Consider the following 24,400-nt stretch of genomic DNA (forward strand, 5'->3'; position numbering starts at 1 on the left):
AACAAATGTTGGCGTCAACGGCGGACACGAATCTTCCATATCTGGCGAATCTACAGGAGAATCCCAGACGGTGTCTCGAGATGAGCGTATAGACGCGGTGAGTCCAGCGGGGATGCTATCGCTCGGAATCGATGCCAGTAGCGACACGGTAAGCTCGGTGGAGACGCATGTGGATGCCCACTGCGATGTAGCACAGCTTTTTTGTGGCTTCAGCGACGCGACAAACAGCAACTCATGCAATGGTTCGTTTTCCAGCATCAACACCAAGTCGAACAGCGTGAAGCAGATCGCAAGCATCAATAGCTACTGGAGAGTATCGCTAAATTAAAATAATATGTTGAATGAATAGTGGCTAGCCTTTGTCGTCTAGTATAGATTAACTTAGCGTTTCATACCAAATATCGCTGCTCCCATCCTAGTACTTATTCCATGTCCGCACTACTTCATTTAGTACCGGAATAGATGAATTTTCTTCGACAAATATAAAATCTCGATTATTAGTGAGGTAAAAAAAACAGAACTCGTCAAACGTAGCCAACCTAGCCCCCTGAATAGGAAAATAAAATAACTGGACTACCTCCGGACTGGCCATCGGCGAATTCCAATACAAAAAGAGCCGTCACACGCTAATGGGTGACGCGTTTCACAACAACGCTCGCTGGCGGCGTGTCCACGCCCTCGCCCAGGCCAGCAGCTACCACCGCACTACACTCTATCGCTGGAAAAAGCGGCGTGATGAAATCGCAAGCGGCGGCTTCTAACAGCACGGCACTGAGGCGAGGTCGTCGTGGGCCCAAGATCCGTTTTTCCAGACCTTGAGCAGCGGTAAGAAAACTATTTAACTAGCGATTGTATCGTTATTAATTGTTTTCAACGAATTTATTTAAACGGTTGATGGACTGGGTCGGAGATATGCGCCGTAACAAAGTACGCGCCGTCACGACGCGGTTCGTGCTCATGATGAGCGTCAAGCTCCAGCCGGGGATTCAGGCGGGGAGCTCCAAGGCCGACGCTATTCAATATCTATACCGCTTCCACAAGCGAAACCTTCTTTCGATTCGTAGAATCACGCACAAGGGACGAAGAAAGAGGTCGGGAAAGCAGGTAAAACTATTTATAAAAATTTTGATCTAATTGCAAGCATTTGCTTGTTTAATAGTTACTTCGGTTTAGGTCGTGGCAGGCGAGTTTGGACACTCGATGCGGTATAAGCTAGAGACTTGCTCTGGCGTACAGGAATACGCAAAGCACGATAATCTCTTTAACATGGACCAAACATCGATCTCCGTCGACATGAACCCCAAAACGCCGATCACCTTCCAAGGAGAGCGCTACGTCGATGTTGTTCAAGGTTTGTGCATTATGTTTCCGCTATATTTACGATGTGTTAAATTTTTTAAAATATTTGTTTTGATATTTTGGTAGGAATGTCGGAAAATTCTTTCCGGACAAGTGTGTTTTTGTGTGTATCTGCCACAAGGGTGAAGTTGCCCCCGTTCATCGTTTTGGCCAGGGTGCAAGGATGCAAGGTCGAGGCTGAAGTGCACAGGAATGGTCTACATAAAGGGGACAAGGTCGTGCTAACAAAGCAGAAGAATGCATATTGCGATGAGTGAGTGATGCTGGATTGGATCAAGGAGGTAACTAATAATTTATTTTACTTTTCGCAACGAATTAATATTTATGAAATTAATTTGCTATAGGTATGGAAGCCATCGGTGACCTTCTGTCGTGTGCTACTGTTGGATAGCTTAAAGGTCCCCAAGATGAGCACTGGGCGTGTTCAACTTGAGGACACCATGCCGGAAGTGGAGTTTGTCCCTCCGGGCGCCACAATGCTGGCCCAACCCGTGGATGTGGCCGTCATGGCGAATATCAAGCGTGAGTGTCGTGAGCCGTACGATCAACGCCACTGCGATAACGACCACTGTGTGACTCCCCAGCAGTGGCGTAGTTTTATCACGTAGATTGTAATACAACCGTGGAAGAAAATTTCAGATGTTATTGTTAGGAGAGGGTTTATGAAAGCCGGACTAGTTCCCACCATGCCTCGCACCCGCGATCGCCGCTTCACGGTTGCTCAGCCCCCAGCACCTCAACTTGATGCTGACAACTAAATAAACTTTTCTTTTGTTGCAATTTGTGTGGGATGAAAGTTGGTCGGTAGACGGGGTGTCACTTCACATTGTTGATTGGGTTTTAGTTTTTACACCTATTGTTGCACAAATTCCGTGATTGCAGGAAGTGCATATATTCCGGTACCGTTTTGGGAGCGGGATCCATCCTTGCCTAATGCCAAAATGACATGATATTATAACAACGGTACAACGTACATTTAAGAGAAAGGAATACCAATTCCGCAACACTGCCTCAACTCCTCAAGTTTGCGCTTCACCTCTGCTACAAGCACGATGCCAAGACGAGGCAAAGAGGCCAAAGGTGTCGGACAAGGTGGGTTTACATGTCACCGCTTCATTTTACGGGACCCGATCCATGGAATTTCGAAGTAACCTATCCGTAATTTTGCCCGTCGTGCCGGTATTATCCGCAGGTCCCGGCTGGTTTACGAGTACACGCGCGCTGTGCTGAAGGGGTTTGTATGCAATCTTTACGTGATGACATTGTATACACGAAACATGGCGACTGAAAGACTGTCGGCGCCATGGATGTCATATCCGCTGTCAAGGGTCTAGCCGAATTCTGTACGGGTTCGAGTAATGATGTCCGTGTGGCTCTACCCCTAGGTGTGGCCACGAAGAATCAATTGCACAGGATGAGGATTAGTCAAATAAACGGGTCAATATATACCCACAATCCAGTGTATTCCTGAGTCGTTCTTCGAGCTACGTCTATCCCCGGGACTTTGGGCACGGGTAGGTAATTCCCTGGCTCTGCCATGGAATACAGCTTCCTAGTAAGAGGCAAAAGGTGTATCCACTATGACAGTCTGGGGAGCTCGGTAGGGATTCATTAGGACCCACCGAGCCCCGTAGTCACTAACTAGCCTTCAGTCACTCTGATGCCGGAGATGTTGGTAGCCAATCGGAAACCTCGGTCACCTTTCTCTCAAAACTTCGATGTCGTTAGACCTCGCTCGCAGCACTCTCCCTTCGCAGTCAAAGCCCAACTTCACAACTTGCTCCGTTCTCAGTAACCGTTCACACTTGGCCCAAGCGTCATCTCAACAGTTCTTTGCCCTACTGGGACTGGTTCGCCTTCCTCCCGCTCGATTTTTGTGCGTGCCCTAGCGCGGTAACTCATGTGCAGACCCTGAATCCTCCTGAACACACTATGAACTGGCGGGGTAGACGTCCTCCAGGCATTAGGTACGGACTCTTGACTTCTTGATACTCGACTTCCGGAACAGGCTCTGAGGACCGTTATGCCACAACGACTACTTATCCTGCTTCTCCACCACTTGCGCGAGTCACTTTGTCGGACCGGTTTGAGGCCGTCCGCCGCTGTATGTGATGTGCTGCCAGTAGCTAATTAGAAACACAGGTCGAGAACAACAATTACGCAAAAAGCAAAACTTTTCTTCTTAGTGACCTTACTTGGTGGCGAAGGCAGCTCCTCGCTACCGCCACTACCTGTGGCTCGCAACATCCTACTCGGCCTCCGCAGCTTTGCGTTTCATCCCTTGGGAGTACGCATTCTTCTGTACACCCCGTTTGTCCCACTCAATCGCAGGCTCCAAAACCTATCAAATACTTACAAACGACATCCGTTCGCAAAGTCCTTCCTACATACAGTGGAACCTTTGCGTCCGCGGGGCTACCACTTAGTAGTGGGCCCGTCTTCAGTAGTTTTCGCAAGTGCGGGGTCCGGGACCCGCAGACCCCACTCCTCGGCCGACCACCTCAGGTACTCGCCTGAACCCATCCCGGGCTGGAACGGTGTGCGCTAATGCCGAGACGGTATGACTCGGGACAGTCTCCGTTTCCCCCGTCGCGTCCGAGGGGTGCGCTTTTGATTGTGGTTTCGAGGAATAAACAACAAAAAGTGAGTTTGGTCGAGTCTTTGTTTCCGCCAATCCTATTCGATAGACACGGTTTTTGCGAATCCAAGTGATGATCGCATTCTACCTGCCGTGTTTGAGGGTTATCCGGGTTGGAGGTACAGTGGAGCGATTTTCGCAGCATTTGATCCAAACCTACATCCGAGAAAGTTCAGGAATAAATTAAGCCTCCATCCGATTAGCTTCCATACCGATGGATGGCCCTTTTCTGGCGTATTTTTAACCAAATTTGGGATTTGGTTCGATTTGATCCGTCCAAAACGCTGTTGGAATCGCTCCAGTAGTACAGTGTTTTCTGTTAGTGTGCGCCACACCGTCGTTAAATCCCACACCGGGATAGTCCACCACTCGGAAAGCTGTGTTTTTCAAGGGACCCGCAGGTTGGTGGGCAAGCAAGTGTCCCTCGAGACGGTGGCGCTCGTTGTGCGCTGCGTGGCACTTGCTAATCGTGCGTATGTTCGTATATCGTGTCCAGCAAACCCGTTCTGATGAGCCACGAGTACGATAATGGCGTCACGGAGCCGCTGCTCCCCGGGCGCTTCAAGGGGCGCTCCAACTCCCTGTCGTCCACCACCAACGTGGTGTACGACCGCGACACGGCGGAGCACATCGAGCGAGGTGACGTTCACGTGAAGAGGGGGCGGCCTCTGAGAGACTCGTACTTGAAGCAGCTGGGTTACACGCCGCTCATTTTCAAGGTGAATTCGTTCTTATGGCGTGTGAGCATGTGCTATGTCATGTGCCCCCAACGTGCTGTTTGACGGAAGCTTCTTCTTGATAAAGTCTGTGGGTGCTAATGTTATGGCTGCTTCTTCACAGAAAATGAAGAAGATTGGCAGCTTCATCGCCTCCATGTCACCGATGCGAACCCGAAAGGTAAGCATGGACCACAGATTAATACTGCTTCTCGTTTCGTGATTAACGCTCGCCATTGGATGCACTTTGACTATTTGATATTCAGCCAAATGACGATGACCTGCTCAGCGATGCTTTCCCATACCATCAGTCCATCATTCCGTCGAAGGGCTCCATTCGCGGCTCAGTATTCAACCTCGCCGGCGCTACGCTTGGTGCTGGTGCTCTGTCGTTGCCGTACGCAGTGGCAGTTTCCGGGTTGGGTTTCGCTGTGGCACAACTTGTTTTGGCTGCTGTGCTAACGGTGTACACGATTCGATTGCTGATCCGTGCGGAGGACATCACCAAGTAAGAGGAGGCAAATGCGCAATTGCTTTGATTCGACAACTGACGTACACCCGTTGTGCAGGTTGAAATCATATGAGGACTTAGCGATGTACTGCTTCGGCACGAAGGTACTGCTGTTTTGGCCTGCTCCTCGACTTACGCACGTGATAACGCTCGATACTCACTATCCGTTTTGCTTGGCTGCAGATGACAATTTTCGTGGAGGTGAATATCCTGATTTTTTGCTTCGGCATTTCAGTTGCGTACCTCGTGACGCTAGGAGATATCATCACACCACTTGGAGAGCTCTGCTTTGGTGTGCAAAGCATATTCGCGCAGCGGTGGGTGCTCATGACGATATCATGCGGAACGATCATGCTTCCTCTTTCGTTGATGAAAGACATCAGCAGTCTTCAGTTTTCCTCCATTCTGGGGGTATTTTCCATAATATTTCTCGTCATTGCAGTAGCCATCCGGTCGATTATGTACGCGAGTGCTAATGGAATCCCAGAGGATATCAGCTGGACGATCGAGTTAAGCCGCGGTCCGGACTTCATGCTAAGTGTGCCAATTGTCATGTTTGCCTTCACCTGCCAGGTAAGTAAATGTGTCGGCCGTGGCTGCTATCGCTTACGGTGCCCATTATTCCCTCAGCCCAACTGACCCCATTTGCTCAGGTCAACGTGTTCTCGATCTACACAGAGCTGCAGCGTCCGTGTATTCGCCGCATGAACAAGGTTGTGGACCGTGCAACGCTGATTTCCTTCCTGATCTATCTGTCCATTGGCGTGGTGGCGTATCTAGCTTTCGGGCCTCAACTCGTGGAACCGAAGTATAAGGGCAACATCCTACTGAGCTTCCCGCTGAACGACACACTGATCGCTATCAGCCGCGCCGCCATCACGTTCACGGTGGCTGTGGCCTTCCCCCTGAACATTTTCCCGTGCCGCTTCACAATTGACATGATGTTTTTCTCCAACTCGGAGGACTCGTTGTCGCGCCATGTGGCTGTGACGAGCGGTCTGGTGCTGCTGGCGCTGCTTCTGGCCATCTTCTGTCCCAGTATCAACGTGGTTTTCGGCATCATTGGCGGCACGTGCTCCACGGTGGTGTGCTTCTGCTTCCCGGCTGCGTTCATTTTGAAGCTCGAGGATGGTCCTCTCCTGGGGCCCAAGAAGATTGGCCCAGTGCTGCTGTTCATTGGCGCGATCGTGATAGGGTTCGTGGGCACGGGCGTCACCGTGTGGTCCAGCCTGCTGATGCCGCCTGCGTGAGGACGGCCAATTCCAAGAGTCGTTAGCTAGTATAACATCAACACGCGCGGCATCGAGTAAAGCGCAGAAATGAAGAGCAACGCATTTGCTTTTTACCGAGGCCGTCGTTTCAACCTTTTTGTTGCCATCTGCTGGCTTCAATTCGGGTGTGGCGCACACAAGCCAGCGCCCATTGGTAGAAAAAGGCAGTGCCGTCATCTTCAGCTTCGACTGACCTTGGCGATGCTGTAATCATCACTACGGAAGCAGACAGCTTGCGAGCACGCGAACCGATCACAGACTAAAAACCACAGCCTCTCGCTCGCGGAGAGTGCACCAGTCCTGGCATGGACGCGACCGCCGATAATGCACGAAACGGAGCAGCAGGCGATGAAGACGCCCAGACATGCCTGTATTGCGCCAACCTGAAGGTGCTGCGCGATTTGCTGCCTCCGAAGCGATGCGACTACGTACGCCCGTTAATCAACCCTGCATGCGCTAAATAGTTGTGGTTCCGTGCGTTGCCGACGCTGACCCTGCTCGCTATTGCTGTGTACCGCTGTCCAGTGCCGCAAGTGGCGATGCCAGTTCTGCACGCTAAAATTCCCGCTGCTGGGCGTGCGTAAGGGGCTCCCCAAAAGACTCAAGGGAAACTCGCGCATCTGCATCCAGTGCTTCGGCCAGATTTGGCAGGAGAATGAAGCTGCCTCATCCGACACCGCCAGGCGCTTGCGTGGGGATTCGCAGCACACACACCACGCGGACACTCCAGAGGCTGCCCGCGAGGCGCGCGGTGTGAGCTTTGCCGGAAGAAGCTCTATGATTGAGTCAAGGCGCCGAGGGTCGATGATTGACTCAGTGTCGATGTTAGGCTCGAGTCGTCGAAGCTCCATGATGGGCTCCAGCATCGGAGGGTCCATGCTAGAGTCTGAGCGCCGTGAATCGATGTTGATGGAAGAAGTGTGGGCTGGTGCAGATTCTTTCGGCAGAGTTTCTTTTATGGATAGCTCGAACGACAGCGACTTGACGATTCGACCGGTGGTCTCCAAAGCTCGTTATGGTGGGCTGTCCTATCGTGTGGCGTCATTTTTAGGGCTCGTGCCAAATGACGGCCCCGATGGGACGAGTATGAACTCCGCAATCGGTCTGTGGATGTCACTCTTCGCGGCTTCTATTTTGCTTGTGATCGCTCTTGCAGATGGGTTCTCACTTCATCAGCGTCTATGGTATTGTGTCGCAACGTATGGCATTTTCCTGACGCTACACCCATGGATTCATGCGGACCGACTCAGTGGAAGATCTTCAAGCAAACCAGCTGAGGCAGATCAAGCTGCAAAGCCACGCACGGTGGCGCCTCAGAAAGCGACGCCACTGCGAACAAGGCGTCGGAAGTCTGCTGTATCACCGGGTAGTGGGCCTCTTCCACCTAAGTACCTGAGTCGCGTTCACGAAATGGAAGACACGTTGGCATATTACCTGAGTGGTGAGAGCTCTTGGAAATTGGTCAGGGCGACCCGGGGTGGAGAAATTTACGAGCTGACAACCAATAAGACGCCCTTTGCAATATTCAAGATTGAGGTCTTCATTACAGGAATTTCTGTGGCCAAGTTCATGGCCTTCATGGACAGTAAAGACCCAAGAGATCGCTGCGTATGGGATCTCAACGAGGCGAACTTTGAAGTGATCGAAACGTTCGACAGCAGTGAATTTGAGGACGATGTGGACGTGAGTGTATGTGTCAACACTCAGAAGCCGTTTCTGGGTGGGTTGGTGGCCCCGCGAGACTTCTGCTTGCTCTACCTTGTTAAGGAAAACTCCATTTGCTTCACCAGTGTTGAGCATACAGATGTGCCGGAGCGCCCAGGAACGACTCGCGGCCGCATATTTTTTTCGTGCTTCCACTGCAAGGAGGATACGAGTGTCGAAGGCCCCAAGGGGTTCACTTTAACGTACATCTGCCAAACCGACATCGGTGGGAACCTACCCGTAAAGTTGCTTTACAACGGTGCCATGGACAACATGGAAAAGATGACGAAGATTTTCCAGCAGGCTAAGTACTTATTTCCGAAATAGTCCGCACCGCAGAGGCATGAGGTGCGCCAGCCGCTGCTGTTCGTGAGCGCTTGTATACGTCGTAATTGCGTAAGTTGCTGCCAATGGCAAAGCAGTAACCTAATAAATACCCAGCGGGATTACAAAGCTGCTAGGCAGCCTTCTTAGCCTTGAACCTTCCCAAACGACACCAGGAGCTGAAGTAACATGAATACTAGTAGAAGATGGGTGTTGGAGTAGGTACGAGTTCGCGCCTACTTGTCAGCAAGCGATAGGGTGGGTCACTCCTCTGTGCTGCTTGTGTTCTGAAGGGTGGAGTCCACCAGCTTGTCCAGCATGTACATAAAGGCTGGGTTCTCCTTCACCCAGATGATAAACTTGGTAGCTTGAGAAGGAGTAAGAATCTGCTGAAGTTGCGCCACCTGAGCTTCCAGCGCTGTGTTTTTCTCGTCGGTCACCTCTTCCAGCTTCTTCACGATGCTTAAGGTGTGATTCAGATCATCACGCACCTTCTTAATAGCAGCCCGGCGCTCCAAAATCTGACGTTGCTGTTCGTCTGACACCTCCAACTCGTCAGCCAAGATACCCCAAAGACTCATGGTAGCTGTGGCTGATTCAGGTGCAGACATCGGGTCCTCCTTTATAACGTGATCGCGCTTGAGCATATCCACACCTTGCTCCACGGAATACAAACTTAATTTCGTGACCTGTGTGGGGAGCAGCAGCTCCCGGATGCGCGACAGGTGGAAGTGCAATTTCTCGCGGCGTTTTGGTCCGTAGTCCGAGTACGTCACCTTGTACATGTTGAGGAATTGCGCGATTTCTTGTTCATTCGCATTGCGCTGCAGCATCTCCCGCATCTGCTCCTTAATTTGTTTCTTCTCGCGCTGCTCGCTCAAAATGGCTTCCTTTCCGATTTTCAGACGCATCTTCAAGTCCATGTTTTCTGCCTCCAGTCGCCGTAGTCGTGCCTCGTTTTGCTCCAGCTGCTTCATTTTCCGCTTGCGGAACTCTCTTACTGACACCAGGTTCTTAACACGGCGCTGCTGTTTCTTCTCCAGGTCTTCTTCAGTCCCTGATCCTGTTGCAGTTGGCGAAGCTGGTCCGCTCTTCTTGCGCTTCAGCGGTCGCTTGCTCTTCGCCGCGCTAGCGGTATTCGCTTTGGTCTTTCCCCTTGTACTCCGACTACCAGCGAGGGCTTTTTCTTCGATCGTTCGCGACGATGCAGCGCCGCTTCCTCGCTTAGTGCCACGCCCAGTTGGTGTCGAGTTCGCTGCTGTCTCTTGCGCTTCCTTCTCCTCTTCCTCCTCCAGCTCTTCTTCCCACGCATCATCATCATCGAAGTTATCGTAGTCGCCATCGGCAGCATTACCGAAGGGCGGCATGCTGGGCAGCATTGACAGCAGGTTGGCTGGTGGGTTCGAAGGCGATGACCGCAGCCCCTCGTACAGCTGCGCCGCCAGCAAGCGGGCGTTCGTCTGCGCAGCGCTCAGCGCGTGGAAACCCCCAACAACAGCAGCGCCTCCAACGGGCTGGGCCTTGGTCACGTGCTGTTGCGCCAGCCCCGAAGGCCCCGCCACCATGCGGTCCATCTCGATGTCGTCCAGCGGCAGAATGTCGGCGCCACTTACCCCGCCCAACATACCAGCGCTCATAGCCGCAGCGGCGGAGGCCGACACGTTGTTGTTGCGCAGCAGCCACCCGAAGGCGTCCTCCTCGCCGTCCTTGAAGATGCTCCAGTCGATGCCGCTCATGCCCGCCGCCGGGCTGGACGGGTTGCGCTCTTCGTTCGTGCTCGCGTCTTGGTGGTCGCCCATGGCCGTCACGCGTCTACCCAGGAGCAAGCTAGGAAGCTCAGTGGCTGGCTGGCTGACTGACCCGTTGGCTGGTAGCTGGTGTGGCTGGACTGTCCTCGCGTGGAGTGTCGAGCGAGCGGTGCGAGCTCTGCTTTTCTTGCTGCCAAAGTGGACTGGCGAGCGTCTGTCGTGAAATCTGAGTCTGTCGTCGAATCAGACTCGTACCACCGACGGCGCTGTACACCAGTCACAAACCGATGGCCGCCCTAATGATAGAGGACGATTTGACGCCGCTGGAGGACACTTGCTTCGGTGCTGCGTGGGTGTGCCTCCGAGGCGAACTCGATCGATAGTGCGTTGTATGCTTCTGGTTGGCCAGCGAAGAAGCAACAGTCTCCCTGCGCGGATACCCTCTCGCGGGTTCTATGCCGAGCGTCTGACGTTGCACCGCGCCGGGCTCCGTGTAATCGCTCTCGGTGCTGATTGCTCGATGAGCTGGCTGTAAGGTTTGCTTGTGCGGCACAGCACTCCTTCGGCCCGAGAATCGCGAGTGGGGATTCGATCCTACTCGTTGCAGTCCGTTGAGATTCACTGGTACATGTATTGCTGAACAGCAACTCGTTCTTCTGCCAGTTCAGAGCCGGCTTCGTGTAGAAGCACGCGAGTCAGGAGGCTGTTGCTGCTGCTGGGATTGAATGCAGGCGGGCGTTCAGTCATTGAGTATTGCGCTTCCTCGGTCGCATACTGCGGCTCGCAGTGGCTCATAGGCAATGGGCTGGCTGGTACTGCGCTAACGTGGTTACAACGCCCACGCTACCCTAGGAACCAAGACAAAGGAAGCTGGCCCAGTGTCAGGCCCGCATCGTGTTTAACATGGTGGCATTGAGAGCACTTCAATGTGCTCTCGATGAGCCTCCGTACGCAGCCCAACTCTTGCTGCTGTGTGCAACCAGTATTAGACATGACTTCAAGGATTTGAATCCAAATTGGAAATCAGGTTTTCGCGCGTGGCCACCAAGATCTCTCCATTTCACGTCCACCCGCATCACAGCACCAGCGCCAGCCAGGATGCCTTTGCCAGCCGTCTACGGCGCCGTGTACGCGACCGCCACCAGCTCCGCGCCGGCAGGGAAGATCGACAGCGGCAAGAAGGCCATGCGTCATCTGGAGAACCTGCCGCTGCTCGTGGCGTCCGACTCGCTCGAGTCCATTGCTACGGAAGGCAAGTGGCTCCCGCGCTTTATGCGCCGTGCAGTCGTGCGCAGCATCGCCAACCGCATCGCCGGCCTCATCCTGGTGGGGACGTCAGCCTTCCTTGCTAGCTGCATCGCCACGTTGGTCAAGGACGACGCATTCAAGCTGTCGTCAGTAGAGACGCTCTTCTGGCGCTCGCTCGTGTCGTGGCTGCTAACACTCGTAAAGTCATGCGCGGTCGCTGCTGCTGGAAGGTATTTTATTACTTATCGGGGTTGTGCTATTGGATTCCAGGCTGCCATCACGACCACCGGGGTCAAAACGCGCGTGAAGAAGAAGTTCTATCGCCCACTGCTCCTCCGATGCGTCACGGGCTGCATCGCATTGACACTCACGGTCTTGGTGCTTCAAAAGCTGGCAGTGTCGAACGCAACAGCAATCACGTACTTAAGTCCGCTACTAGCGTTCGCAATGGTGAGTCCGTCAACGATCTCCCGTTGTGGTCGCCTGATCTCCATGTGATCTAATGATTTGTCACCACCCCCACACTGCCTGTCATTCTTCCACACAGGCAGCCTACTTTCTACAGGAGAAACCTGGAGCTTTCACGGTGGCGTGTTCTGTGCTGTGCGTCGTCGGTGCCGTGCTGGTCGTACGACCAGCCTTTTTCTTTGGCAAAAACGGATCGACGGACGCGAAATGGTACCGCCGCTCCATGACAAGCTTCGTGACCTCATATCTCTTTGGCGAGTCGCTGGCTATCGGGTGTGCTGTGGTGGCGGTCTTCATGCAGGCGGGCGCCTATGTGTCCCTGCGCAGCCTGCAGAAGGTGCCGTACCTCGTGGTGATGCACTACTTCCTGCTCACCACGACGCTCGTGTCGCTGATCGCGATGCTAGTGGTGCAGCACGGCAAATTCAAGGCGGGCCTGTCGCTGGAGACGTGGGGCGCCATCGTCGGTACCGGCACACTGGCCTTCGCAGAGCAGCTCTTCCTCACACGCGGATTCCAGTTCGACGGCGCCGGGGTGTTGGCAGCCACTCGACTGGTGCACGTGGGGTGCGAATTTGCGTGGGGCGTCACCCTCTTGGGTACTGCGCTGAACCCATGGAGTGCAAGCGGTGCCGCCGCCACAGCTGCCGGAGTGGTGTTCCTGGCGCTGCGCAGAGTGCACACCCACTGGGCGGCCAGGCGCAGCATGCGCAGGATGGGGCTGCCGTAGGTAAAGGCAACTTCAACATTAATGTTCATACATTTTGCTCATAATTTTTAGTATTGCAATTACCGAATTATGATTGGTCTCAGTGGTTCAAAAATAAACATTTTGATTTCTTACCCCCCCCCCCCCCCCCTCCTCGATGCAGCCCGCGCCATCCAAGAGATCGCGCAGCCGCGAGGCGCTCGCGCCGCACAAGAACGCATACGTGCACTTCTCACACAGTCGTCGCGAGGAGTTGGCGGCGGTGAACGCGTCATGGTCCGTGCAACAGGTTTCGGCGGAGCTTGGGAGACAGTGGAAGGCGCTGACGGCTGCAGAGCGTAAGCCGTGGGTAGAGTTGGCACAATTTGACAAGGCACGCTTTCACACTGAAGCTCACCAGTATATGAACCAGCAGTCAAACGAGGTGCGTGCTAGGAAATGACTACTGTTGAGGACGGCGACTAACGTGCTGCTCAAATTAATGTGTGCTAGCAACCTGTGCATATCCCAACCAAGCGAAAGAAACAGTCGAACGAGCCGCGCCAGCCAGACACTGCCTACATTTGCTTCTGGAAGAGTCGACGACCAGAGGTGGTGGCTGCAAACCCGTTGCTCGCGGCACCCCTCGTGTCGAAGGAGGTTGGGCGACAGTGGAGAGCTCTGTCAGATGATGAACGCCAGGTCTGGGAAGACATGGCTGCCAAAGACAAGCTTCGTTTCCAGGAAGAGATTGGGCGCTTGCAGCCGACACTGACAGCTCTTCCTGAAATTCCGCCTGCGCTGAAAACTCCATTGAAAGACCCGTTCGCTCCCAAGCCAGCGAAGACGGCCTTCCAGCTATTCATGAGCCACAATCGCGAGAGCTTCATGCTACTGAATATGACGATTAACGAGTTTCGTGCCGAAATGAGCCAACTCTGGAAGCGTTTAAGCGAAGCAGACAAGAATGAGTGGCATGAATTGGCTAAGGAAGATCAACGGCGGTACGATACCGAGATGAATGCCTATAAACCGCCGGCATACTTGGATTCGGCGATCCAACGATCACACAAACGAATGGAAGAGCTCAGGCGTCTGGCTCGTGGGGACGCAGCAGCTCCTCGATTGCCCATGAATGCTTACAACTGCTATCTGTCGACAAAACGGCAGGAGCTGGTAGACCGTCGTCCCGGTCTGAAGAACCCCGACATCATGCGTGAAATCGGCGTCACGTGGAAGGCCCTAAGTGAGGACGAGCGCGCCTTCTACCAAAATAAAGCCGATGAAGATGTGGAGCGCTTCCGAGCAGAAATGGAGACTCATATAGCACAGCAGAATGACGAGCAGGCTGCCGATCCTCCAACCAAGAGGGTATCACAAAAGCGGAAGGAGTCTGGGGAGCAGATAGATGTGCGTAAGGAAGTAGAAGTACCTCTTCCGGTAAAAGAGCCCGCCGTGTCGCGCAAGAAGCGAAAGTCGGTGCCCCCGCGACGACCGAAGACAGCCTACAACCTTATGTACATGTCCAAGCGCGCCGAGCTGCTCGCGACGTATCAGATGTCTCACAACGAGTGTTCCGCACTCTGTGGTCGTCTGTGGCGTCAAATGTCAGAGACCGAGCGCGAACCATACAAGCGCATGGCTGCGGAGGACAAGCGCCGCTACGAAGCTGAACTGCAGGTCTACAATACGCACCAGGAAGAGGCCAACAAGAAGACGCTGCGCAACTCGGCAGGATTTCGCCATTTTCTGGAAGCCAAACGCCGGGAGACGAAAGGCATGTCCAAGGACGAAGCTGCTGCAATTTGGCAGGAAATGTCGGAGCCTCATCAGCTGCTGTGGGCTGAGCTCGCGGACGACAACAATAACGAGACCAACGTCAATAGGCCAGCCGCAGAAGAGCTCGATGCTCTTCTCTGAAGGAGCTGTCGAGCTGGAATCTTTATCTGCTAATCGTGGATCGAAACGCACGCACGCACCAGCCAATGCTGCTTTGGGTGCTGGTGCGAGCGATTCACGTTCGGCGCTGGTCTGCATTGCGCTGGCGGTCGGTCAACGGACGGGAATGTGTACGAAACCACTTCAACCAAGCGGCCTATTAATAAGCTCGTCAACGCGACTCTCCTTGAAACGAATGCTGATCTGTCAGCGCCATGCGCCAAGCGGCCTGAGACTCCGCACCGCGCCTATGAATAGGAGGTCGTCCTGCTCGCCAGCACTAGCGCGATGCTGCTCCGTGCAGCTCTGTCGTGCAAATCTTTTGGTGGTGGTGGTTTTCACAGCATCTGGCCTCGAGCAGAAGCCAGTGCTGCAGCGGTGGTTTTTTCAGGCGTAACTGCTCGAGCACATTAGGTGGGCTCAATACTCACGCCCAGTCAAGTGACAGACTGCGAAACGAACCGAGGCACCCAGCGGCAAAAAGCGGCAAAGAATATCTTTCCGCTCGCTCACTTCTCAAGTTGGCGCCCACCGGCCAAGGGAACCAGCGATCGTGGATCGCAGCAGCGGCAGCAGCTCGACAGACGACAGCGGATCCCGCCGCGATCCGGTCTGAACAACCTCGTTTTCAGCGATCAATACACTTAGTCGATGCTTCGCGACCCGATCTCGTCCTCAGCACTCATGTCGCTCTCTCCAGCATCCTCTCCACACTCGCAGTCAACCGGGAGCCCCACCGACAGCTCAAAGTCGGCTGCCTCCAGTCCGAGTTTGTTCCCAGTCGCTGCCCCGCGCGCGAATGAACTGCTCGGAAGCGACCGCAGCAATGTCAACTCACCGACAATCGCCCCTTTGGTGTCTGCGACGGCATCACCAATCTCGATGGCCCTTGAAACGGCGAAGACGAAACCATCAGCCACCGCAGTAGCAGCCCCTCCTGCATCATCCAACGCAACACATCAAAAGGGTCAGACAGGTATGAACGGAGGCCGCTGGACCGAGCAGGAACACCAGAGTTTCCTTGCGGGCTTGCGGCTGTACGGCCGTGAGTGGAAAAAGGTGGCGGCCAAGATCAAGACTCGCACGTCAGCACAGATCAGGAGCCACGCTCAAAAGTACTTTGCCAAGCTCGCGCGTGATGACGAAATGCGCAAGCACAGCGGGCTCGCCATGGTCATGCCTGGGCCAGTCGGCTATTTCAGTGACGGCGGCTCCTCGGTCGCTCAGAACAGCGGCGACGACGATGCCGATGCTTCAGATGCCTCTCGGCACATGGCTCGCACCCACTCTGCAGGTCAAGCTAAGGGGACCGCTGCTATCCTCATCGCTCCGATGGGCTCGGCAGTCAGTGGACTGTACAAGCAGTCAGCAGGGCCAACTAAAAAGCGATCGCGTGCAGCAGTGACAGGTTTCGAAGGGCAGCTCGGAATGGGCCCGATCACTTCAAGCTACCCGTATAAGCTTCAGAAACGGTCGAATGACGCCACACGGGTGGAGTGTCTACCGTCACAGGAAGAGCTACTAGCGAAGGCGTCTCCAAACCTGCGCCATCGCCTGTCGAGTCTCATTGAAGCCGAGTTGTGTGCTCTTCAGGTTCTTTCATGTTACGCCCTGCTACAGCAGCAAGATCAGATTTCAGCCCCACGCCAAAAAGTGAAGCGACAAGGAAGACCCCGCAAGCTAGCGACAGCGACCACGGCCGCCACAGGAAGCGCCAAGGCATCGTCGCTCGGGCTCTCGATGCTAACCACAGAGCAGATTCCATCCACCTCGTCAATCTATTGAGCGAAGCAAGTAAGAGCTCGCAGAAATTACTTACCCGTTGCACTCATTTGTACAATTAAACATCATCAAGCAGTGCGAAGTACACACGAAACAGAACAGTCTTCAATTCCGTCCTTAGCATGTTATTACTCGCTTTCAAGTGAGCGATCTCGAAGCGCTCGGTTGGCTGGATAAATCTTAGGCTGGTCCATGGTTGCTTTATTGCCTTCATTTTGCCTCTTGTTGAGATTTAAGGAACAGCTCGAGCACAGTTGCAGCTGCTGAGCGTGGACTAATGAAGCCATGAACAAGGTCCTCCTTCATTTTGTCTGCCTTGTGCCGTACTGCAGCACTACGGGAGACGGATCGCATGAGCTGCTCATTTAACTGATTCCACATCCACTTAGAGCTTTGCGCATTACGCTTTTGAGAAATCTGTGAAGTATTTGATGTTAGGTAGTGGCACATGAGAGGAGACCAGCGGCTTTGTGGGACTAATTACCTTATCGAGATCGCCCATTGTCTTTCTGTACTCTTCAATTATCGCCCACACCTTGTCGATACCTTTCTTCTCAAGAGCTGATATCATTTTCACCTGTTGCACATACAGCTTCGTTCAATATCTACACTCAATGTATGAGAGCGAGGCAAGATCTTACCTTCGGTTCCCAGTCTGGGTCCTTTCGCCGCATCAGATGCATGGCATGCATATAGTCCACAGCAGTATGCTTCGCCGGTCTGCAACATATCGACGCATTTTTTTTTAAGTTGTGCAGTGGACCCGCGAAGACGCAATCCTAGACTTCATGTGAACGTACGCTGCTAGCTCACCGTCCGCCTTGTTGACCACGACAATATCAGCAATTTCCACGATACCCTTCTTCTGGCCTTGCAGCTCGTCGCCGCCAGCAGGAGGGACCAGCAGCATGACCATATCCACTGTATCATCAATCACGATCTCGGATTGACCCAGGCCAACACTCTCCACGAGGATAATGTCGTATCCACCAGCTTCACACAGCAGGACGATGTCGTTCGTATGCTGCGCGACGCCGCCCAGAGTGCCCCGCGACGGGGACGGGCGCACGAATGCGTTCGGATCATTAGACAGTTTCTCCATGCGCGTCTTGTCGCCCAAGATGGAGCCTCCCGATCGAGATGACGACGGGTCTGTCAACAAAGCAGCGACAGTTAGCGTTCGTGGCGAGGTTCCGTCTAGGCTGTGGAAACGTACCGATAGCAAGCACCGCCACCTTGTGGCCCTGCGCGGTGAGGAACTGCCCCAGTGTCTCGATAAACGTGGACTTGCCAGCGCCCGGAGGCCCCGCGATGCCGAGTCGAAACGACGTCAGTCCCGCCGAGTCCACGTGCGTGGGCCGCAGCGACCGGCGCTGCGCCAGCACGCTGTCCAGCAGCAGCTCCGCCTGCTCCTCGTCGCTCTTGAGCATCGACTCCACTGCAGCAACATCATCGGCCGCACACAATTATCTCAGTCGATGGTGGCGGGCAACTTCAAGCTGGCGGCTCGTACCCAACGTGATGGACCTGCTGAGCGCCGTGCGGTTGCCCTGCAGCACGCCGTCCGCCAGGCGCCGCGTCATGGGCCGCATCTCTACGGAGGACGTGGCTGCGCTGACCAGGCGCGTGTGGGCGGCACCAGGCGTCAGCGCCGAGGAACGCCTCGCCGCCGCCGCCGCGCCTTGCCCAACCACGCGACGCATGATGACGCTGTCTGACTTGCGTTTTCGGTACGTCGGTCTCCGACAAAGTGCGAGTGTGTTGAACTAGGTACTTGCGATGTGCGACACACCATCGCACCCGCAAAACAGATATTACCGCAACAACTCTTCGTTTGGACAAAAACTATTCGCTTGGGCAGTACACTGGTGTGTTGCACACCTAGGGTTTAGTAGTCAGTTGCATTAGCTACGCGCCTCACTTGGTTAAAGTATGGGACCCATCGCCCAGTTTGTATTCCCACGAACGAGCACTCACGCCGCTGCTTGACCCGGAGCGGCACTCTCGCTCTACCCCCTTCGCCCCCCGACGCGTCCCCTTTGTCGGCGGCGCGCAGCACCACACCACCACCATGGGCCAAGGCGTGTCCCGTAACGGCATGCCTGGCGGCGGGGACTTCTACGGCTCCCCAATCTACGCGACCAGCCTCAGCCACGACCGGCAGACCGAGGTCCGAGTGAGCGGCGACTCGGACACCGTGCAGATCGGCCCGCGCGCGCAGCTCCCGTACCTGGAGACGCCCGGCATGCGCCGCCAGGACTTCTTCCGGCGGTTAGGCCTCGTGGTCAAGACCCGCGGCAGTCGGATCACGCAGAACGCCGAGGTCGTGATCGCCGACGTCTACAGGCTGGACGGCAAGCGCTTTGTGCCGCGCGACCACGGCCAGGGCCCGCAGCCCACGAACTGGCACGGACTCAAGGGCCCAGCCGAGGCCAGCTGCGGCCTCCGAGTCGGGGACACGCTGTACGCCATCAACCATCGTCTGGTCATGAACAAATCCAAGGGGCAGGTGCTTCGACAGATCAACTCGCTCCTGGAGAAGGGCGATGGCGCGACCGTAGTGCTCACCTGGAAGCACACAGAGGACGTCGAGGTCGTTTCCTGGGAGACTGAGCTATGCATGCCGCCCCCGGAGGGCGTCTACACACAGATGGAGAACGAGTGGGGGCCTGCTCGGCCAAGCAAAATCTCCTCCGTGTCAATTTAGCAGCCAAGTCTGTTCCTCTTCCATAGTTGAGCGCGCGCTATCACCCGCACCAACACCGGCAGCAGTCAAGCCCCACCAACGAACGACATCCCAGTTTCCCATTTTTTTCTTTAACAACGGCATTTTATCTTCTGCCGTGTCCGTCCGCTGGAAGACACTGGCCGACATGCATGCGTGAAAGATTTCAGCCGCTTCTGCCGAGAACTAGCAGCCTCTGCGACAAGACTTTGCCGAACCGCGAAGGCTGGCGATCGGTAACATCTTGTGATTGCGGTGGCCAAGAGCAGCGAACAAGCTCGAGGAGCTGACCCAGGCCGTGTCGCGATGCACGAGCCAACGGACAACAGCAAAAGGAGAAGGACAGGCTCAACACGAGGTTTGGCTAGCAATTCGATCGGTCTTCTACTCACTGCTAGTATTTAGTTTTACATTTTTTTTAAGTCATGGGGGACAACTTTCGTCTGCAGCCCGTGCGCACGCTGCTCCTTCCGCTGGAAGAGGGAGACTTGCTGCTGCGACAGTGTAATCTATCACAATAACACGCTCAAGGGTATGAATGCCGTTCCGTTTGCTTGACCGTCGCGTTGACGCTGCGGATACATGTCGCCGCGTCGCACCACGAAAGGCAAAACGCATTGCACAGGCCGAGAGAAGAAGGGATCCGATAAGTCGGGATCACCTGCTCTATATTGACCACCACCCTGTCGGCGTCAAGCAGTGCACTTGTAGTACACCGTCGCTCCCGGCTTGATAACCGAACACGATACATCCATCGCAGTATTATTTTAACGGAAGAGGTCAGTCGGAAGTTATCCACCGGACGACCAGAGTTCTAGCCTTTTCTTTTCTCTTCGAGTCTAATCCTCCACTGTCAGCAGTTTCTTCAGTCGCTCAAAGGTGCCAAAGGTTATGCCCACCATCGGTACAACCTTCATGAGCTCCGGCGTCAGCCCCCGGTAGAATCCACGCACGCCCTGCGTCTGAAACAGCTCCGATGCAATACCCGAGGGCGTCGGTTTGATGCCTGCACTCTCGGCGTGAATGGCCGAGATCTGCAGTCGGCGGCGCACAACATCGATCGGGAATGTCACCAGCGACGATGCGATGCCGGCGGTGCCGCCGCACAACAGCGTGTCCGTCACACACAAGTGCGTTTCGTCGTGCATCTCCGCAGCCTGTTCCCTCTCCACGCCAGTGAGACCAGCAAGTGCTTGGTTCCGGCGGAACGTCCGCGCGTAATCCTTTAGCGATTCGTACAGCGTAAAGTTGATGGCCAGGTTGGGGACGGTGACCATGAGGGTGGCGCCCATGCCTCGGTAAAGCCCCAGCACGCCTTCTTCGGCGCTAATGCGCTGCACAGCGTGGCGAATGCCTGTGTAGCGGATATCTGTATTCAGCTGCGTCGCCAATCGCGTTCGAATGAGGTCGATCGGGTAGCATGCCACCGTGGCCGTCGCGCCGGCCAAAGCACCCGACGCGAACATCGTAGTCCACGAGCTCTCGGTGAAGGCCGGGTGGTTCTGCGCGATGATGCCGTTCTTGATCATCTCAAAGGTGAAGAAGTTCACCGCCGAGTACGGGAAGCGGTGCAGCACGCTGGCGCCGTTGCCCTTCCAGAAGGCCAGGGCACCCTCGTTCTTGAGCACCTTGGTGAAGGCGCTGCTCACGGTGGGCGAGAAGCGGTCGGTGTGGCGTGTGGACACCATGCTGTGCACCTGGAAGAGGATCGTGAGGCGGCTGAGCGGGGCCGTGACCGTCTTGCCGACGCTGCCGGCCACGCCGCCGGCGAAGAGCACGCTGCCGTGGCGCATGAGCTGCTTGAGCGCGTCCTGGTGCACCAGCTCCACGTCCACGTCGTCCGTCTCCGTGCACAAGTCGCCCGTGTCGCCGAAGGTCACGACGCCCGTCGTGTGGCGCCGCAGCGTCACGCGCACGTCGCGCTCGCGATCCGCCGGGAAGGGCAGCGCCCGGTCGTCGCCCTCCTCGCGGTTGATGGTCGGGCCGCGGGACATCGTGCGCGCAGGCGTCGGGAACCGGGGGACGGAGGGGGCCCGGGCTTGCTGCGGGAGGGCGCTTGGCGTCCTGGTGGTCGCTGGCCGTGCTGTGCTTGGGAGGAATATCTCCCCGACGCGACGCGGCCGTGTCATTTGTGATGTGCGACACATCAACGTATCCCCGCGCGAGTGACATTAAAAGAGTGACGCGCGCCGCCGACGCACGAGTCACTTCCCTCTGGACCAAGCAGCGAGCGAGCGCGCCAAGAGATGGACATGCGGTCCAAGGCGTACCCGGCCCTGCCGGAGGGGCGCGGGCTGCGGCTGGTGCTGCCTCGCGAGGGCGACCTGCGCTTCCGGCCGCAGGTCCCCGCGGACTTCGCGCAGCGCCTGTACATCCACGCGGACCCGCGGCGCCGCTTCTGGTACGCGCGCTTCCAGCTCACGCGCAGGTTCATCGTCATGTCCACGCGCGGAGACCTGTACGCCAAGAGCTGCGTCGCCAGCTTCACCATGGCCGACCTGCCCAGGAAGAACGTGCTGAGCATGCCCCGCGTGGCGCGCGGCGACCTGGTCAAGGTGCTGGACCTCGTGCAGTGCTCGCGCAGCGAAGGCCAGCACTGGGAGCTCGTGTTCACGCGCTGGCGCAACGGCATGGAGACGTGGCTGCCCCTGGAGGTGGTGCAGCTCTACGGCCCTGGCCTGCTGCAGGAGTTCTACGTCAACAGCATCAACTCGTGGGCTTTCCACAGCCGCGTGCAGCCAGGGACGAACCTTACGCTGTTTCGCACGGAAGTGGAGCTTTGGCTGTTCCATCAGGAATTTCAGGAGTTTTACAAGCGGCTGCGGGAGAAGCGGGCAGGAGGCGCCAGTGCAGCAGAGTCGCACCCACAGCGGCGCGCGGTGCAGCCATCGTCGGCGCAAGTGCGCGTGAAACCGGAGAGTACCGCAGACACTGTGAATACTGCGAGCACACGCCAAGCACAGAATTTTCTTCAACGTACGCAAGGTTCAGCACCAGTAGCAGCAGCAGCGCCCGTTGTGACAATACCGATGGCGCCAGCACCTGTGGCAGCAAGTGACCCTTCTGAGGCCGTGATTCGGGAGTTTGAGCAGCGCAGACTCGCGAGGGAGCGTCAGGAACAACTGGACCGACAACTGAGGAGTGAACTTCTAGCATCGCAGCAGCAACAGGCGGGTGCGCAACGACGGTTTGAGCGCGAGCAAGAGGAACAACGAAGGCGGATACAACTGGAAGAACAAGAACGCGAGCGCCGCATCCAGCATGAACGACAGCGGCAAAAAACGCACGAAGTGTTGCATCAAAAGCAAAAAGAGTATCAGCAGCGGCTTAAGGTGCAGCAGGAGCGAGAGAAATTGGCGGAGATGCAGCGTCAAGAGCAAGAAAAACGACAGCGAGCACAGGAACAAGAACAACTGAGGCAAAGATTACAGCATGATAAACCGACGCCAAAGCAAACCCCCATACCTCGACGTCTACAGGAGGCTGATACAAGAACTCATCTCCGGACTCAATCCCGACACCAGGAGCGACAAAAGAACACATCATCCCGGGCAAAATCGACAAAAGCACGTAATTCGTCCTCGATTTGGACCAACGGTGGTGACGATGAGTATGTTCCACCAGAGGCTAGTGAGAGCGAGGATAGTGACGCCAGTGTGGATAGTGAAGCAAGCGAGGAAAGCTTGACTAACCATAGTCGAAAGCGCCGTCGAAAGCGCTTATTGTACTCCCAAGTGGAACGTGACGACGAAGACGACGACGATCTCCCGGACTTGTCACAACCACCTACTAGTGCGCGCCGGCGAAATGCTCCACGAGAAAGCAGTGAAGATGATACCCCAGTTCGTAAACGTGCGCAGACAAGGAAAAGGCGGAAGAGGCTACACCAACCCGATATACCCAAGGAAAATGGAGGAGCAAGTAGTAATATTGAAGTGGATCTCACGCAGCTGTCGGATGACGAGGAGGAAGAGGACAATTCCCTGGAGGTATCGACGGCGACGTCTGTGGTCACTCCAGAAGGTCCGGGCAATGAAAGGGGCGACGATATGATTGGAGGAGAAACTATTGATGATGATGATGGTGCTGACGACAATTTGGACTTTGAGCCGTTGACAATAATTGGCGAGATTCGATGCGTGTGCGGGGCTACATCAGTTGGGGGATACCGTGGACAGTGGTTACAATGCTGGAAAGAGGACTGTGGTGTTTGGGAGCATGCCGACTGTGTTGGGTTTTTGACAAATTTTGAAAGTAATCCACCGTCTAGGTATCTGTGCACTCGTTGCGATCCCGCGGCATACTTAGCGCGTTGTGTGCAAGCATCCCACCGAATGCTGGATTGGTTATTTCAATGTTGCGACAGCAGAAACTCAAGGCAATTGATGGAGTTGCTAGAAGATAATACGGGAGCGGCCAATCTTCCTCCCGATTGGAAAAATGCCAATTGCGAGGGCAGAACGTTAGCAATGCACGCTGCGCGAAATGGACTAGCCAGATGCCTACGCTATTTAATGGAAGAGCGCAATGTTGACATTTTCGCGACAGATTCGCAAAGTCGCAATGCGCTACACCATGCTGCCTTAGGGGGGTCAATCGTGTGTTGCCGGATGCTTCTGAAGCGTGACCAAAAACTTTTGCTTCATCAAGACTTGCGGGGCTGCATTCCTTTTCACTTTATGCTCCGGTCCGCTAATGTCAACCGCCTTTGTCTTCCCTTTATGCGGGGGAATACAGCTTTAATTGGAATGGGCGACTTGGACTCCAACTTTCCAATTCATTACGCTTGTCAGGTTGTTAACAGCTACACCGTTGAGATCTGTCGAACGATCTTTGATGCTCAACCGTCAATGCTTCAGGAAAAGTCCAGTGAGGGTTTATATCCGTTAATGATTTTGTGCAAGGCTGGTGGTGGGACTGTCATAACGCGAAAACAATCGGCCTACTTGAGCGAGGTGGCAAAAAACGCGAAGAAATTGATCGCGCTGATGTTAGAGATGGACGTGTTTGGAGACTGTTTGAACCAAACGGCACCTAATGGGTGGTCCCCGCTCCATTTCGCTGCAGCTTCGGGTAATCACGAGCTTGTCACACATCTCTGCAATGTGGGGTTTGTCAATGCGAACCAAGCGGTAAAAGAGACTGGATTCACAGCCCTTCATATTGCGGCTCAAGAAAATCACGTGTTATGTGTTCGAGCTCTTCTGCTGGAAGATGTAAATATTGTGGCGAAAGACTCGAATGGATGGATTCCCATGTTGTACGCACAGGAAGCCACAG

The 24,400-nt window shown here is 55.0% G+C and overlaps 11 protein-coding genes across 14 annotated transcripts; 7 read left to right on the plus strand and 4 right to left on the minus strand.

Moving 5' to 3' along the window:
* Positions 1 to 4,506: 4,506 nt before the first annotated feature.
* IUM83_16572 (Sodium-coupled neutral amino acid transporter) lies at positions 4,507 to 6,474 on the plus strand (the record flags this gene model as incomplete). Its single annotated transcript, XM_067941461.1, has 5 exons — positions 4,507 to 4,737; positions 4,980 to 5,110; positions 5,283 to 5,328; positions 5,408 to 5,797; positions 5,878 to 6,474. The coding sequence occupies 5 exons, from the start codon at positions 4,507 to 4,509 to the stop codon at positions 6,472 to 6,474; spliced, it is 1,395 nt and encodes a 464-aa protein (XP_067783230.1).
* Positions 6,475 to 6,800: 326 nt separating this feature from the next.
* Positions 6,801 to 8,526, plus strand: IUM83_16573 (sodium-coupled neutral amino acid transporter 6; the record flags this gene model as incomplete). Its single annotated transcript, XM_067941462.1, has 2 exons — positions 6,801 to 6,923; positions 7,021 to 8,526. 2 exons carry the CDS (start codon positions 6,801 to 6,803, stop codon positions 8,524 to 8,526), a joined length of 1,629 nt encoding a protein of 542 aa, XP_067783308.1.
* Positions 8,527 to 8,786: 260 nt separating this feature from the next.
* IUM83_16574 (camp responsive element modulator) lies at positions 8,787 to 10,322 on the minus strand (the record flags this gene model as incomplete). Its single annotated transcript, XM_067941463.1, has 1 exon — positions 8,787 to 10,322. The coding sequence occupies one exon, from the start codon at positions 10,320 to 10,322 to the stop codon at positions 8,787 to 8,789; it is 1,536 nt and encodes a 511-aa protein (XP_067783306.1).
* A 1,047-nt stretch (positions 10,323 to 11,369) lies between these two features.
* IUM83_16575 (Drug/Metabolite transporter (DMT) Superfamily) lies at positions 11,370 to 12,717 on the plus strand (the record flags this gene model as incomplete). Its single annotated transcript, XM_067941464.1, has 3 exons — positions 11,370 to 11,717; positions 11,790 to 11,969; positions 12,067 to 12,717. The coding sequence occupies 3 exons, from the start codon at positions 11,370 to 11,372 to the stop codon at positions 12,715 to 12,717; spliced, it is 1,179 nt and encodes a 392-aa protein (XP_067783256.1).
* A 136-nt stretch (positions 12,718 to 12,853) lies between these two features.
* On the plus strand, positions 12,854 to 14,595 carry IUM83_16576 (High mobility group protein 1.2; the record flags this gene model as incomplete). The annotated part of the gene is made up of 2 exons (XM_067941465.1): positions 12,854 to 13,120; positions 13,189 to 14,595. The coding sequence occupies 2 exons, from the start codon at positions 12,854 to 12,856 to the stop codon at positions 14,593 to 14,595; spliced, it is 1,674 nt and encodes a 557-aa protein (XP_067783307.1).
* A 662-nt stretch (positions 14,596 to 15,257) lies between these two features.
* Positions 15,258 to 16,464, minus strand: IUM83_16577 (uncharacterized protein; the record flags this gene model as incomplete). The annotated part of the gene is made up of 3 exons (XM_067941466.1): positions 15,258 to 15,550; positions 16,286 to 16,356; positions 16,433 to 16,464. 3 exons carry the CDS (start codon positions 16,462 to 16,464, stop codon positions 15,258 to 15,260), a joined length of 396 nt encoding a protein of 131 aa, XP_067783257.1.
* Positions 15,592 to 16,398, plus strand: IUM83_16578 (LHY protein; the record flags this gene model as incomplete). Its single annotated transcript, XM_067941467.1, has 1 exon — positions 15,592 to 16,398. The coding sequence occupies one exon, from the start codon at positions 15,592 to 15,594 to the stop codon at positions 16,396 to 16,398; it is 807 nt and encodes a 268-aa protein (XP_067783234.1).
* A 141-nt stretch (positions 16,465 to 16,605) lies between the features above and the next one.
* Positions 16,606 to 18,098, minus strand: IUM83_16579 (LAO/AO transport system ATPase; the record flags this gene model as incomplete). 3 transcript variants are annotated; one of them, XM_067941469.1, is made up of 7 exons in its annotated part: positions 16,606 to 16,812; positions 16,880 to 16,972; positions 17,037 to 17,115; positions 17,196 to 17,547; positions 17,612 to 17,833; positions 17,909 to 17,989; positions 18,077 to 18,098. In XM_067941469.1, 7 exons carry the CDS (start codon positions 18,096 to 18,098, stop codon positions 16,606 to 16,608), a joined length of 1,056 nt encoding a protein of 351 aa, XP_067783232.1. The 3 variants fall into 3 exon arrangements, with proteins under 3 accessions (XP_067783232.1, XP_067783231.1, XP_067783233.1); XM_067941470.1 differs by having other exon boundaries at positions 16,781 to 16,786; positions 16,856 to 16,972; XM_067941468.1 differs by lacking the exon at positions 18,077 to 18,098 and having other exon boundaries at positions 17,909 to 17,987.
* A 368-nt stretch (positions 18,099 to 18,466) lies between these two features.
* Positions 18,467 to 19,102, plus strand: IUM83_16580 (PDZ domain; the record flags this gene model as incomplete). The annotated part of the gene is made up of 1 exon (XM_067941471.1): positions 18,467 to 19,102. One exon carries the CDS (start codon positions 18,467 to 18,469, stop codon positions 19,100 to 19,102), a length of 636 nt encoding a protein of 211 aa, XP_067783271.1.
* Positions 19,103 to 19,959: 857 nt separating this feature from the next.
* On the minus strand, positions 19,960 to 21,114 carry IUM83_16581 (Mitochondrial Carrier (MC) Family; the record flags this gene model as incomplete). Its single annotated transcript, XM_067941472.1, has 1 exon — positions 19,960 to 21,114. One exon carries the CDS (start codon positions 21,112 to 21,114, stop codon positions 19,960 to 19,962), a length of 1,155 nt encoding a protein of 384 aa, XP_067783294.1.
* A 252-nt stretch (positions 21,115 to 21,366) lies between these two features.
* On the plus strand, positions 21,367 to 23,707 carry IUM83_16582 (ankyrin repeat protein; the record flags this gene model as incomplete). 2 transcript variants are annotated; one of them, XM_067941474.1, is made up of 2 exons in its annotated part: positions 21,367 to 22,020; positions 23,669 to 23,707. In XM_067941474.1, the coding sequence occupies 2 exons, from the start codon at positions 21,367 to 21,369 to the stop codon at positions 23,705 to 23,707; spliced, it is 693 nt and encodes a 230-aa protein (XP_067783253.1). The 2 variants fall into 2 exon arrangements, with proteins under 2 accessions (XP_067783253.1, XP_067783254.1); XM_067941473.1 differs by lacking the exon at positions 23,669 to 23,707 and adding an exon at positions 22,106 to 22,120.
* Between the last annotated feature and the right edge of the window lie 693 nt (positions 23,708 to 24,400).

This window comes from Phytophthora cinnamomi (assembly GCF_018691715.1).
Source record: "Phytophthora cinnamomi strain GKB4 chromosome Unknown Contig100, whole genome shotgun sequence".
Taxonomy (NCBI): domain Eukaryota; phylum Oomycota; class Peronosporomycetes; order Peronosporales; family Peronosporaceae; genus Phytophthora; species Phytophthora cinnamomi.